The 16,305-nt window shown below is 37.2% G+C and overlaps 1 protein-coding gene and 1 long non-coding RNA gene across 2 annotated transcripts in view; one reads left to right on the forward strand and one right to left on the reverse strand.

The window, feature by feature from the left end:
- LOC120525384 (G-protein coupled receptor family C group 6 member A-like) overlaps nucleotides 1–16,305 on the forward strand; it is a 53,428-nt gene that overhangs the window by 23,521 nt on the left and 13,602 nt on the right. Inside the window, exon 4 of the mRNA XM_039747623.1 lies at nucleotides 8,870–9,067. Within this exon, the coding sequence (XP_039603557.1) occupies nucleotides 8,870–9,067 (198 nt within the window). The remainder of the gene's footprint in view (nucleotides 1–8,869; nucleotides 9,068–16,305) is intronic.
- LOC120525385 lies at nucleotides 2,774–3,394 on the reverse strand. Its single transcript, XR_005632945.1, has 3 exons — nucleotides 3,032–3,394; nucleotides 2,880–2,943; nucleotides 2,774–2,807 (listed from the first exon to the last, which is right to left on the reverse strand). It is a non-coding gene; the product is annotated as an uncharacterized LOC120525385 (long non-coding RNA).

A 16,305-nucleotide genomic window follows, 5' to 3' on the forward strand; every position in this document is an offset into this window, starting at 1 on the left:
AGTTACAGTGTGCTTTCAGCAGGGAATTATCCCGAGGTGATCTCATCATTAAACATACAGTATTTATTGTCTTGTGCATACAGTACAATAATATTGTTATTTACTGTACATGCCTCTCCAGAACAGTAATAATATAATAAAACACAACAAAGATATAGAATACAATTTACAGTAGAGATATATATTCAGGTATATTACAAATATTTATACCTAGTCTTTTTCTTACGTTTCTTATTATGATTGGCTGTTCAGTAACTCTTTAACTAAACGCTTTCTTTGAAGCCATACTTAGTGCCATTGGTTCTTTACTATTTGCCAGAAGGGAGGATTAAGAAAAACACTTGTGCAGGATGGCCGAGTGTGTAATAATCTTAGCAGAATGTCTTCTAGATATCCTGGACAGAAGGCAGCTGGGTGCCAGTAATAGTTTGTGGCTTTCACCACCCTCGCGTGTGTGCCCTACCAGGATGTGATGCCGCCAGTGAAGATGGACTCCAGACAGCACATGTGAGACATCTCAGGAAGGCATTGGTGAACTTGGCAATAGGCAAACCATGCTGTTCCCTCCTCAATTCATCAGTGATTGTTACTGTATGAAATTTAAACAAGCTCACCATTTCCACAGCACCCCACAAAAACAAACCACAGCTTAATTCATTCTCTGAAGTCTATGACCTGCTCCTTAAATTTTGGCCATGAAAGGTCAGATTGTCCTGGAACCACTGAGTCAGCAGACTCTTGTCTGCAAGCCATTTAATCATTGGTGGTGAACAGGCCTATGATGGTGATGTCAGCAGCATTTTTAATGATGGAGCTGGTGTGGTGTCCGGACACACATTATCATTTTATATATATATATATTAATAATCCTGATTTGTAACATGGCATTGTTTCATACAGTAGTTGCCATATTCAGTCCCAGGGGCTGTACATTTTTTCCCAACTAATTTTTGCTTTTAATTAGACTCCCTTCTTGAACTTGCAAGCCAACAATCTAGGTTTTGAAAATTAAAGTGATGTATCAAATCACACTGTTATAATAACCACATAGGGAGTGTAACCTGTGGGGGGCATTTTAGCACCCAAACCCTTCACACAACCACACACACACACATAAGATCCAGGTTCAAATATGAATTTATTTTAAAGAAATAAAGCACACAATCCCAGTTGGGACATCCATCTGTGTCCTCCATCCATTACATTGGTCATTTCAGTAGACAATGAACTATTGAAGCAGGTCAGAAAGCCAGTCCATCCCCACTTTTCTTTACAGTGAATCACTGATCAAATCCACTGAACAAAATGACATCACGGTAGGTTTTTCCACATGAAAAAAAATAAAACACAAAAATCTAATTTGTCGAACAGCAGCAACTGATGGGAATATTTTTTTTAACCTGTATCTCATCAAGAAAAAAGTTCATGTCCTTCAGGCATTCAAAAGTAAATAAGAAGGTGGACATGACTTCTTCAGTCTCTTCATCATCTCCCCTTTGTTCTTATTTTTCAATTGTGTATGTAACTTCATCCTCGTCCATTTCCAGAATTCTTGGCCGGAGGACTGTCCCAACAAGTTGGTCTTTGTTGGCATCCAGCCAGTCACAAACAGTTAGGATGTTTTGGATCAATGAAGACTTTTTTTATGAAAAAGAAAAAAAAAATACTGTCAAGTACTTTTTTAGGAATATCAATATATTAACTCCACTTTTACCCAAAGAACAATCAAATTGGCTTATGAAATAAACACACCAATATGACCACAGCATGTCATAGGAATGCTTAGCTCAATTGATTTCTCTCACTTTTTGTCTCTACTGCCTGTAGGCATGAGGTGGAGTGAAAAACCACAGCAGTTCATCTTCAAGGGAATGTCATGTCTAGTTAGAAACCATTCAGAAAGTGCACAAATAATTCAAAATGACTAAGTGCTCTGTAGTGAAAAAAGCATTCATTTTTATTTACTAATACATTGCTGTAAGACCCATTTCAGTTCAATCTGAACGTCTACTGGAATTGTACTGAAGTGAGTCCCTGAAAGACAAAGAGTCCAATTACCACAGCATTGTCACTTGTGAAGGCCAAATTCATCATTTCAAATAATATGTAATTTAATTGTTCCCAGTTTAGTAAGCATGCTTTAAAAACTGCTGAAACATTTACCCAAACATATTACAATAGAAATGCTACATCTAAAAAGTTATACATAATGGAAAGTGTTTACCTGAAGCAAACAATCACTCCATTCTAGACTGGTTGATTTCTGAATGATATTGAAAAGGAAAAAGAAAGTCATCACCTTTAAGGCATTGGCTGTGCCATAAGAATCATTTCACTACATACCTGACAGGACTGTGCCTTTGTGAGGTACAATTTGCTAACAACTAAATGTAACCATAAATATGCTTAATATGATTGTACTGGCATAAATAATTCAGTCAACATTTTCATATTCTTTAGTAATGGAAAAGAAGGGTGGGAGAGAAAAGTCCTTGCTCTTTCCTATCTTGTCTGGAATTGCTGGAAGCAGAAATAATTGCCATTTAATAAATCAGTTAGAGCACAAGCACACAAAACACTCATTTTTAAGACCACCATTCTCTGCCCCCATAACGGCACTGACACACCACAGGGCTGACGAGAGACACAAGTCAGTGACAGCCTCACCGGAGACCTGCTGTGTGACCAGTTGGTCAAAGTCTTTTTGTGAAGTTCTAATATATAGAATTAGTGATAATTACGAAGCACTGCCCGTGGGGCACAGAATGTCCTTCTTCTTGTGTGGAAAGTGAAGACCGATGTCTTGGCTGGAAGATAAAAAAAATTTTGAAATACTGTAAGCTGACAAATTCTTAAAAAAAGCTTGAAAAGTTACACACCTTTAATGCTGGCTTTGCGAAGTAAGAGATGACACAACCATCTTCTAATTTTTGGCATGTCTTCCTAAAAATGTAAATCGGGAAATTACAATAAATTCTATGAATAAAAAAAATCACAATATTCAAACAAATATTACACTTAAACCACTGACCTGACTGAAATCAAATGCTCTTCCAGTGGCGATGTAGAGAGCATACTAAAAAAAAAGCAAGTTATTATTTGAAATCAACATTTACATCTTACTACTGGCAAAGTGTCCTCCACTTACCCTGAGCAGTCCAGGCTGCCAGTCTGTTTGGGTAGATTCTACCAATTTAAGAGGTGATTAGTAAAGGAGATATCTGTGTGTGTTTTTTGTCTTATACTAGCAACACACATTTATATTTACATTACCTTCGTTTGTGGTTCTTTCCAGCTACCTGGCATTATTTTAGAGGCAATTTTCCTACAGATAAAATGTGTTTTGTCAAAATTGATTTATATTATATTAATATATATTAAAAACAAAGTTGATATGAACTTTGCAGATGGAATATCATTGTAGAACTGGATTAATAATATTTAATTCTGAAAATGTGCCAATTAATAATTTTATCACACAGAAGAAAGAATTACTTAACCAAAATTTAGCTGGAGCCTTTCATCACTTTTTATGACAATGATATTCATTTCAGATTACAAGAGTAGAATTATTAGTAATAGAACAGGTAGAGAAATAGTGAACATCAGATAATATAATCTCTAGCAACTTTTAAATGAACAAATAATTTATAAAGGGAGTGACTTTGGCTTCACACATGAGACCACAGCACACCATTACAAATATTTTAGAACCTTGAGGATGTTTTACCACTGTGCCGTTATGAATTATTTACACAGCTCTTCCAAAATAGCTTAGTGAAAACTATCCATTCATCCATTTTCCAACCCGCTGAATCCGAACACACGGTCACGGGGGTCTGCTGGAGCCAATCCCAGCCAACACAGGGCACAAGGCAGGAACCAATCCCGGGCAGGGTGCCAACCCACCACAGGACACACACACACACACACACACCAAGCACACACTAGGGCCAATTTAGAATCGCCAATCCACCTAACCTGCATGTCTTTGGACTGTGGGAGGAAACTGGAGCACCAGAGGAAACCCACGCAGACACGGGGAGAACATGCAAACTCCACACAGGGGCAGCGCTACCACTGCACCACCGTGCCGCCTAGTGAAAACTATTAGGATCAAATTTTTTAAAGAAGAATAGTTCAAATGGGCAGCAGTCATCACTAGGTAACAGAAATAACAGAGTAAATAAGGAACAGTCCTGCTAAAATGCTAATTTTGGGAGATTTGGGCTGAGGTTCAAACTGAGTGAACTGAACATATGAACAAAGATATAAAAAAGAACAACTTTTGAACGCTGGGACTGAACAGTTGAACAAAGATCAAGAACAAAGAACTTGAACTCAGATGGCAGAGGCTGGGCAGTGACTGGTGCAGTGGGCACGGAGGACAGAGACTGGGTGGTGACTGGTGCAGTGGGCACGGAGGACAGAGACTGGGTGGTGACCGGTGCTGTGGGCATGGAGGGCAGAGGCTGGGTGGTGACCAGTGCCATGGGCATGGAGGGCAGAGGGAGCACTTTAGGACCTTTGCCACAATCTGACAAGTGCCTGAGGAACTGATCTTTATGAACTACTGTTTTCTGACAATAACAGCAATGGTAATGGCTCTTCTTCTTTCCTCGAAAATCTTTCAGAAAGATATATTCTAAGTCCACCATTCCTCCGGACTCCGACAAAAACAATGATGACGTCTCGAAACTGACATCAGAGGGCGTTCCGTGACTAGTGCAGGGGGGCGTTCCGTGATATGAAGGGCGTTCCGTGTCTAAATTCTTAGGTATTGCAGGTGCAGCCAGACCCTTCTTGTGCTTTTGGAAGCACCGCGATAAAGCGGCATTTCTTAGAGGTGCATCCGTATCCACTAGGCAAACAGCTTCTGTGCAAACAGCACCTCTGCTCACAGCCCCTCCGTCAGGCGCAGAGAATGTCAGAGAGGGTGAGAGGGGGGCAGAGACAAGGAAACAATCAAGCTCTGTGCGGGATGCATATCTTATAGCATTGAGGAGTTTTAGTTAATATGTAATACATGCTCTGATTGGGTAGCTTCTAAGCCATCCGCCAATAGCGTCCCTTGTATGAAATCAACAGGGCAAATAAACTGAGGAAGCGTGTAGCATAAATTAAAAGACCCATTGTCCACAGAAATCCGCGAACCAGCGAAAAATCCGTGTTATATATTTAAATGTGCTTACATTTAAAATCCGCGATAGAGTGAAGCCGCGAAAGTCGAAGCGCGATATAGCGAGGGATTACTGTACAACTATTTAAAATGTGCAATAACCACGTGGCTTAAAGGACAAACAAAAAAGTATCTTTATAAATAAAGAATCTATTTATATCAATTAAAAGAAGCACAAAACTTTCAAGGCACAGGAGAATAGGCACAAACAAGACAAAAACTGTTTACCTAAAAGGCAGTACAAGGCTTACAAGTTCAAATTGTAGTCCAGAGAGCAGTTTTCCAAATACAAAGCAAGAGACCGCAATAGCCAGAAATATCCAACAACAGCATTCACAGAAGAAATGCACTCTACAACAATGACAATGAACCTCTGAGGGTTGTACTTCCAGCTCTGAAATATAAAGGCTGAAGCAGTAACATAATGGTTGCTCTGCCTCTTGGAGCTCCACCCACAGAAAACAAGGAGCATACAGTCATATGAAAAAGTTTGGGAACTCCTCTCAGCCTGCATAATAATTTACTTTCAACAAAAAAGATAACAGTGGTATGTCTTTCATTTCCTAGGAACATCTGAGTACTGGGTTGTTTTCCGAACACAGATTTTTAGTGAAGCAGTATTTAGTTGTATGAAATAAAATCAAATGTGAAAAACTGGCTGTGCAAAAATTTGGGTACCCTTGTAATTTTGCTGATTTAAATGCATGTAACTGCTCAATACAGATTACTTGCAACACCAAATTGGTTGGATTAGCTCATTAAGCCTTGAACTTCTGGTGTGTTCAATCATGAGAAAAGGTATTTAAGGTGGTCAATTGCAAGTTGTGCTTCGCTTTGACACTCCTCTGAAGAGTGACAGCATGAGATCCTCAAAGCAACTCTCAAAAGATCTGAAAACAAAGATTGTTCAGTATCATGGTCTAGGGGAAGGACACAAAAAGCTATCTCAGAGGTTTAAACTGTCAGTTTCAACTGTAAGGAATGTAATCAGGAAATGGAAGGCCACAGGCACAGTTGCTGTTAAACCCAGGTCTGGCAGGCCAAGAAAAATACAGGAGTGGCATATGCGCAGGATTGTGAGAATGGTTACAGACAACCCACAGATCACTGCTAAAGACCTGCAAGAACATCTTGCTGCAGATGGTGTATCTGTACATCGTTCTACAATTCAGCGCAATTTGCACAAAGAACATCTGTATGGTAGGGTGATGAGAAAGAAGCCCTTTCTGCACTCACGCCACAAACAGTCACCTGTTGTATGCAAATGGTCATTTAGACAAGCTAGATTCATTTTGGAACAAAGTACTTTTGACTGATGAGACAAAAATTGAGTTATTTGGTGATAACAAAAAGCGCCTTGCATGACGGAAGAAGAACACCACATTCCAAGAAAAACACCTGCTACCTGCTGTCAAATTTGGTGGAGGTTCCATCATGCTGTGGGGCTGTGTGGCTAGTTCAGGGACTGGGGCCCTTGTTAAAGTCGAGGGTCGGATGAATTCAGCCCAACATCAACAAATTCTTCAGGATAATGTTCAAGCATCAGTCACAAAGTTGAAGTTATGCAGAAGTTGGATATTCCAACAAGACAATGACCCAAAACACAGTTCGAAATCTACAAAGGCATTCATGCAGAGGGAGAAGTACAATGTTCTGGAATGGCCATCACAGTCTCCTGACTTGAATATCATAGAAAATCTATTGAATGATTTGAAGCTGGCTGTCCATGCTTGGCAGCCATCACATTTAACTGAACTGGAGAGATTTTGTATGGAAGAATGGTCAAAAATACCTCCTTCCAGAATCCAGACACTCCTCATAGGCTATAGGAGGCATGTAGAGCTGTGTTTCCCAACCTCGGTCCTGGGGACACACTGTGGCTGCAGGTTTTTGTTCCAACCAGATTCCTAATCAGTGACAACACCTGATAACACTGATCTCATTTAATTAGCTGCCATTGTTTTTCTCTTATTCTTCATTTAGAAAAGCACAGCAGCATGATTTTTACATTTATAAGACATTTAGAAATCTTTCTGCTTTTGCTATAGATTTAAACGCTTAACTCTGTTTTGTTGATTTCATTATACTTTGCCCTTTCTCTGTGCAGTTTTTCCCCCTTCATTGTATCTTAATAATGACAACTTAAAATGAGCAGAGCAGACACGCAGGCAAACATCACTGAATAATCAAAGGCTGCAGCTACTTTAGAGTCAGACCCACTAATTAGTAAATAATGGATTAATTAAAGAATTAGAACACCTAGAAAAGTAGAATGAAAATCAAGCTGAAAATATTGTTAAAAAGAAAAAATACATTATTCCTATATAACTGCTTGGTACATTTAAAATGTTTTTTTTTTTTTTTCAAACTTAATTTTCTAATTACTATATTGTTCCTTAAACACAGAACTTGGGAAATATCAGTTCACTTAATTAGCCCAAGAGTTCAATTAAAAACAGAAGCTGGTTGGAACAAAAACCTGCAGTGACAGGGGGTCCCCAGGACCGATGTTGAGAACCTCTGGTCTAGATGCTGTTATATTTGCAAAAGGAGGCTCAATTAAGTATTGATGTAATATCTCTGTTTGGGTGCCCAAATTTATGCACCTGTCTAATTTTGTTATGATGCATATTGCATATTTTCTGTTAATCCAATAAATTTAACGTCACTGCTGAAATACTACTGTTTCCATAAGGCCTGTCATATATTAAAAGGAAGTTGCTACTTTGAAAGCTCAGCCAATAATAAACAAAAATCCAAAGAATTAAGATGGGTTCCCAAACTTTTTCATATGACTGTATTCAAACTACCTAAACACACAATGCATATACTAATATTAAATAAGAATTAAATGTAACAATAGTAACAAAAAATACATGAAAACAAAAAATGACACGATGAATCATAATTTAAAAATAAAACAATAAAATGGAAGGTAAAACAGGGGTCGTCATGTTCTTATTTGTTTACTATGGACACCAATGGCATCTGTTACAAAGTCACATGGTATATGATGTCATCAAGCTATACCTGTACTTCTTTTTGAAAAATCATTTCATTGATGATTAGTTGCTTAGTGATAATTATAGACATAATTGTGAGATCTGCACCCTAAGTTATTAGCCCTCCAGTATAGCATGTACAGTATATGTTTTTATCAGCTGGAGATTAGTAGGAGGCCATGCCAGTTGCTTTCAAATGCTTATTTTAGTGCCTCCAACCTTTTGTATACCAAAGTGTATTTCGTTACTTAAGAATGCAAAATGCTGCACTAGCTGAACAGTTAATTCACTTACCACTTTTAAAACATGTGTTGTCTATTTTTTAAACACCTGATAGTGGGAAGTTTTCAATACTGTTATTTCAAAAAATGTATGTAAAAGGGTTTGTTACTTTGTAAGAATTCCAGTTTACGCAATAAAAGATCTTCTGTAGAACTCCTTTTTGAAAGACAGAGGGTAAGCCCTTACTGGGTTCACATACATCAGCTCACAAACTGAGCAGCTCCAGTTTTTAGTCTACTTTAACAATCTCTTCATCAGACTTTACAGTAACTAGCGTATCAAAATAAAATCAAGCTATATCCATTTTATTTTCATTGTGTTCTGGCCACTTTAGATCAGATATAATGATTTTTATATTTAAGGATATAGTGATGAATAATTTAAATTCTGTTCATGTTCATTGCAGCTGCTTGAAAAACTGAAAACTGTGAGATTCACAGTGGAAAATCAAGGCATTAATTTCACCTTGGATACAGACCAACCAATTGAACTTGACCTTGTATTTTGGGAATACCGCAACAATGGAATCAAAGTGCAAGTCATCGGCAATTACACTGAACAAAAAAACTTCACCATTCAAGAGAACTACAAAAGGATACTACAGGTATGCTTGCTTTAAACAAGAGAACACGTGTTACTTATTTGTTTTGATATTTAACATTTACTTATTTACAGCTGATAGTTAATATTGAAGAGAGTTCAAAAAATGTATTTGTCATTCTTAGTGGTCTCTATAGAGGATGTGATGAGGAGGCTATAAGATTTTAAAGATAAGTAGTTATGTTCACTTTACATTTTCAAACAAAACATACAAGTTTACTTGCTAAGCCTAATTTACACTTGACGTGTTCACTTGACGTGTGAGTGCTGCAAGGCGAAAACAATGTCAGATTTGGAGATACGCCCCTAGTTGCGGTGCTTTCAGAGTGCATGGAAATTTTTCTAAGTACACAATGCAGCAGACAGAGATACCGTGTATCCAAAATGGTTAACTACAATGAGAGGTTGGTTACGTTGAAGCCAGAATGATGAATGAAGGACTGAATATGATGTAAAAACTCATTAAAACACAAAACATTTGAAATGCAGCTACTCATCACATAGGTTCCCCAGTCACAAGAGTATTACACTTTCCCTTACTTCACTGTTGAATAAGTCTTACATTCTATCTTCTCCTTTTCTTCTTCTTCAAATCAGTAATAGCAGGGATAACTCCAATTCTATCAGAAGAGACTCACATTCTCTGCAGTGACATTATAAGCTATAAGATATTCAGCAAGTATTGCCACTTATTGATTTTGAGAACATCAATGTGTCAGTCAAATGGGCTACAAGTATAAATTTGCTATGGTTGCTTACTGCATATGTACTTTGCGTTGCGGTCTGTGCGCCAGCTTCACACGGTAAGTATAAATCAGGCTTTAAGCCAAATTCCTTACCTGAATGCTTATAAATACTTTTACATGCATTTCATTTCCAATCCTTTCATTTTATGCAGGCAATACTCTGAAAGGAGTGGTGAGGTGACTCATTGACAAATGAATAGAAGTTTAGACATTACGTTTATGCCAACAGTATGCAATAATGATTCACAGTATGTAATGACAACATAGTGTCAAGAGTTAATTTTTGCAGTACTGATTAAATATTTTTTTTTTTTCTAAAAACAATTAGAATAACAAAAAATTATTAATAACAAACACAAAAACATGCTTAAACTTATAAAATATTTTTACCCAAAATATTTTGCAGAATACATATATTAAAAAAGACAGTCTTTGCACTGTATATAAAGAAAAGCTAAGCAAAATGACACCTTTTAGTGGAGTTCCCTGTTTACATCTTCCCTGAAGAAGGGGCCTGAGTTGCCATGAAAGCTTGCATATTGTAATCTTTTAGTTAGCCAATAAAAGGTGTCATTTTGCTTGGCTTTTCTCTACATTCATAATGGCTAACACGGTACAACAACCTAGTACTACACTGTATATAAATAAAAAGAAACATACAGTATGTGTGCAATTTGAAATAAAGTTTGTTAATACAAGAAAATCTACAACCTATGATGTTAAGAAGCCCTAATAGCCTAAAGTATTCCAACCAGGGATTCCAGATTTGCAAAATCATAGATCGGGATAGTCACCACTTCGAGTAACCAACAAAAAGATGTTAACTTAGGAATACAAAAAAATAGATAATTTAAAATAAATTATAGATATATAAACATGTGTATTCTAAATGGGCGGCACGGTGGCGCAGTGGGTAGCGCTGCTGCCTCGCAGTTAGGAGACCAGGGTTCTCCCCATGTCTGAGTGAGTTTCCTCTGGGTATTTCGGTTTCCTCCCACAGTACAAAGACATACAGGTTAGGTGCTTTGGCGGTTCTAAATTGTCCCTAGAGTGTGCTTGGTGTGTGTGTGTGTGTGCTTGGAGTGTATGTTTGTGTGTGTGTGTGCCCTGTGGTGGGCTGGCGCCCTGCCCTGAGTTTGTTTCCTGCCTTGCACCCTGTGTTGGCTGGGATTGGCTCCAGCAGACCCCCCGTGACCCTGTAGTTAGGATATAGCGGGCTGGATAATGGATGGATGGATGTAAATAAGTTCATAGATAGAAGAGAACATATATAAAATAGTCACAGAATAATAATCACTTCACTTTCAAAACAAATTACAAACACGAGCAGCCATGATGAGCATGAGAAACATACAATGACACAAGCACACGATGCACATGAACATACGCATGATTCAAACACTCAGATTCAGCTGACAGTTACAAAAGCTGTAAACAAAAATTTAGTGAGCCTCTTTAACCAGATATTCAATATAAAAATTTAATTAAGATTTTTTTCTACATACAATTTTTGTTCAACTGGGATTTTCAGAGGCAATGCAGTATTTGGGATTTGTGTGGGACTTTTACTCCAAGTTTCACAGACAAATCCTGATTTGGATGCATGTCTGGCAACCTTGATTCCAACTAACATTCCTTTTTTTGTGTGTCTTAGTAAAGTATGATGCCATTTTTGATTTGATAAATTAATTTTACTGCCAACTAATTTTTGATTTTTAATAATCAGACACAGTCTTTGCTATGGTTTTGTCAGAGTTCTGTCCATAGCTTCAGTTTTGCTGGTTGTTGTTTGTTCATTTTCCTTCTGTTTGCAAACTGTTTTGTTGTTTTTGTGATGGCATTGTTTTTTTTTTTGTTATCATGAAATAACTCAATTTTTGTCTCATCAGCCAAAGCACTTTGTTCCAAAATGAATCTAGCTTGTCTAAATGACCATTTGCATACAACAGGTGACTCTGTTTGTGGCGTGAGTGCATCACCCTACCATACAGATGTTCTTTGTGCAAATTGCGCTGAATTGTAGAACGATGTACAGATACACCATCTGCAGCAAGATGTTCTTGCAGGTCTTTAGCAGTGATCTGTGGGTTGTCTGCAACCATTTTCACAATCCTGTGCATATGCCGCTCCTGTATTTTTCTTGGCCTGCCAGACCTGGGTTTAACAGCAACTGTGCCTGTGGCCTTCCATTTCCTGATTACAGTTGAAACTGACAGATTAAACCTCTGAGATAGCTTTTTGTAGCCTTCCCTTAAACCATGATACTGAACAATCTTTGTTTTCAGATCTTTTGAGAGTTGCTTTGAGGATCCCATGCTGTCACTTCAGAGGAGTGTCAAAGGGATGCACAACTTGCAATTGACCACCTTAAATACCATTTCTCATGATTGGACACACCTGTCTAGTGCAACCAATTTGGTGTTGCAAGAAAAACATTTTTTCAAAGACAGTTTTAATTTACTGCAACATCAGTCCTTTGGTTGAAGAACTAAGCATCATTTTCTCATAGCTCCACTAACCTGAAACTTATGACACAAATCAGGTAGACTGCACAGAGAGTAATATGGTGTAATAGAAAGGCAGGACAGTTAGAAAGATTTGGGGCACCTTGGAGGCAAACCTCTTATATTTGGTGGCCAAAAGATAGAAGGCAAAAGTTGTTGCATATCTTTTCAGACTATAGTCAAGATGTTGACTGACTGGTTGATGGTGGCACTGCCCCTTAAGAGGATGCCAGACTGGAAGGGACGGGGCCAGGAAACAACAACCTGGAGGTGGCAGCATGGGGACTAGCGGTTGACCAACCTATAGAAACAAGAGGAGAAGCATTAGGCAACATTGCCAACCCTCAGCTTGGGGTGGAATTACAGCTGGATGAGCACTTAAGTTACTGTATCTCCCAATTGCAGATATGTGACAATAGAAAAAATAATTTCATCTTTCAAATTTCATACTAAGCATCTAAGCATCTATACATAGGATATTGTTAAACTACCAATGTAAGCATAGCCTTTATTAAGTAAATAGCTTTGACTAAGCAGGATGGATCATGTGGAGTCAATACTACAAGATGGTTTTACTAGACAGGATACAGAAAGGAGGAAGCAGCTTCTCTTGATTTAAATGAAAAGGTTTCTGCATTCGGTGCTGTTAGAAAGAAACCCTAGCGTGACAAGGCTATATCAACTATCAATTTACATTCCATAATGAAGATAAAATTAATTAAATTTATGAAAAATACATCTGAAGAATGGTTGAAAAATGTGTTTAAAACTGCTTCTAAGAGTGTATATTAATTTATTAATCAACTAAAGGCTCATCAAGTTCTTGTATTTGTTAATTGTTCTTCCTTCTTCTGCTCTTGCTTGAATGAGAACAAAAAAGTTAATTAATTATTTTCACAAATACATATTATACCTCAACAATCAGAAGATGCATTCTGCTAAAATAAAGTAAACTGATATTTGCCATAATTGATGAGAAGTTTCTGTTTGTGGCCTTTTGAACAATTTTGAAACGTGGCTGAGATTGTTTGTAACTGTTTTGTTAACACCAGAACCAACATGCAATTTTTTGGTACATTAGCAATTGACCATTATGATTGATGTTCTTTACTCATTTTTATTTGCTTTCCAAAGAAGCACCTGGGATGTTTTCATGGTTATTCTGGGGTTTCTGAGGTTAAGAAGTTTGATACAAATATTTAATAGTTCTTATTTTAATTCCTGATGAACATATTGAAATATTTTAACGTGTTATCGCGGCACCATTTTGAATATTGACAGGCGGCCACATTAAGTAGAGTTTCATGTTGACCATGGTCAAAGCAACCTCACAGAGTTCTCCAAGAGCACACTTACTTAACATCATCATTGTGACCATATATAAGGTCATATTATGAACCATTTCCATAATCATGTTTAGATAAATCTAAAAGACATTAAGTGTGCTTCCTGATATTTTTGATCTTGGCTTTCTGACTTATTTTCTGACAAACAATTCTGATTCTTTTCTAATGTCTCTGCATTGCTGGAAGATCGGGTTGTCTCTTTGGTTTGGCGCTGGCACATACTTGGTTTTGGCTATCTTTTCATCTTCCAATACTGTAATAAAAAGTCGTTTATCTTCGAAACAATACCGACATTACACCAATAGATATTTGTATCCTTTTTCTCTCATTAATAACCTTTCAACTCAGCATCCTGATAATGTTCCCAAAAACAGCTTGAGTGTACACAAAAAACAATTGTACGCAATGTTTTGGCACACAGCTTCTTGTTTTGCATATATTTTTAATAAAATATTCACATATGTTTTTGATTAAAAAAAATTCCTGAATTGCTCTTCTGCTCAGCATAAAACTGCTTCAGTATTTAAGAACATGTTTCCTTCTACTAGGCACATAAATAAATGAGGTAAAAACAAATATTTTCTGTGTAACAGTTCAAAATGTACAGCTATACTCACAAATTTCATTGCATATGTATGTAAGTGGAAAGCATCATGTCGGCTAAGCACAAAACGATCACTGTTGGCAGTCCACAAAGTCTCAAAGATTTTTGAGTCTTTTATGGGCAGCTCCAGCATATAAACCAGTAGCATTTCACTCGGCGCTCTCTTTTTATTATGTGTGAAAATTTTCTCACCTGACCCAGCATTTTTACTTCGCAGTGTCTGCCACTCGTGTTACATTTCACATTAGCTCTTGTCTCATTTTAGCTATAGTACCTAGCAGGCTTGTTTATTATTCACTAGAATGTTAGCCATAGAAAGTGATGTGAAAATATTTTCAGTAGTGTCATTTTTCCATTTGCAGTTGACAGATTGAGTAGAAGTTTTCTCCAAACAGGAAATAGCATTTAACATATACTACTATTTACATTAGTGGTTTCCAAAATGTGATGCTAGACTTGCTGGATTTGCACGACAGGTACTGAATGAAAAGGCATTGCTGTTTTTTTGAGAAAATCATTCATCAATGGTTTTATTCTTCCCTTGTTTTTGACACATGATGCAGTTCTGCACAAAAGTTTGCCAAGTGTCTGACCACAGCAGTTAGTATTATATGAGTTGCCATTTAAGAAAAAATAATCATATGATTTGAGTATGCATCTGCCATCAAACCATTGTGCTTGTATGTGATTGAATACGGCTGTATGCACTAGCATTTCAGTAAAGCTGTTCTCCAATCAATTTTTTTTTCTCAGTGACACCTTATGTGCAGTCAAGTCCAGTATTGCATCTGTCCTTCCACCTTCAGCCACAGTACAGTCTTGGATATGTGTCTGCACCTTCAAGTCCCTAATGCAAAGAAAACCAACTGTTTACTATCACATTTTCATACCTTGTTGTGTCTGCTGTGGCGGTGATAATGTTGTGAGTGATCTGATTTCTAGCATTGTGCTCTACTCTGGTAGCTTGCTCCATTCATGTTTCTCATCTTCTCCTTTATTCTCATGGAAATTGATGCTAGCAGTAAATCTCTTATATAAAGAAACTTAAAAGAAAATTAGGATGCCATTTTAGATAAGATTGTATATTTTTTTAGCTATCTAAATAACTGGATCTCTATCAGTTTCTTTTTTCTGATTTTCCTATAGTTTTCTTTATCACATATAGTAAAACAATGTGATACAGTATACGTGCAACATTTTTCCAATAATAATTGTGTAGTTGTCTGCAGAAAGGTAACAGTTATTTGCACATTTTGGCAGCAACATTCAATGAGGGTGAAGTCAGTGGCAGGAACAGATTTTTCAAGGTAAAAAGGATTTGCAGATACAGTGAAGTGAAAGCCTGTGGAGAGAAGCACTGACTACCCGTGTTTAATAGTGTTGCTTGTGGCAATAGTAGGTGGTCTTTCATGTAAAAAAACAAACAAAAGTATAAACGATCTTTTGTCTTAATGGAATTTTAAAGTTATAACAACAGGGTCAGTATACTAAAGGTACAGATACATTACCAAAGTGAGCTGGCACCCTGTTCAGGGATTGTTCCTGCCTTGTGCTGTATGTTTACTGGGATTGGCGCAACTCCGGATGAATAGATGAATGAAGTAATTAAACATGTACTACGAAGATATTTCAATGTTCCTTAAAAGTTTTGATGAATTGGCGTTCTAAGCTTACAGATGGCTTGACATTTATTAAAGACCTGATTGTGAGGAAAAGGAATGACAGGAATTGGGGGTTAGTATGTTTGAAAGAGACAGCAATAAATTATTTCATCGAAGGTCACGTTCAGCGCAGCAAGCATTTTGCGGTAGGCTGGAACAATCTCTGGACAGGGCGCCAGCTCATCACTATCACTACACCACCGTTTAATACATGCTTTAATCCCTATCATCATGAAAATGATATCAAGCATTCATTTATTTTTTATTTTTTTTATTTTTTTATTTTTATGAATTTTATTACAATCCATACAAAGCAATCAAGTTTTTACAAAAAGAAAAATTGAGTTAAGAGCAGATCGATTCCCACCCCTGAGAGAGAGA

Source organism: Polypterus senegalus, chromosome 3, assembly GCF_016835505.1.
Source record: "Polypterus senegalus isolate Bchr_013 chromosome 3, ASM1683550v1, whole genome shotgun sequence".
Lineage (NCBI taxonomy): Eukaryota > Metazoa > Chordata > Cladistia > Polypteriformes > Polypteridae > Polypterus > Polypterus senegalus.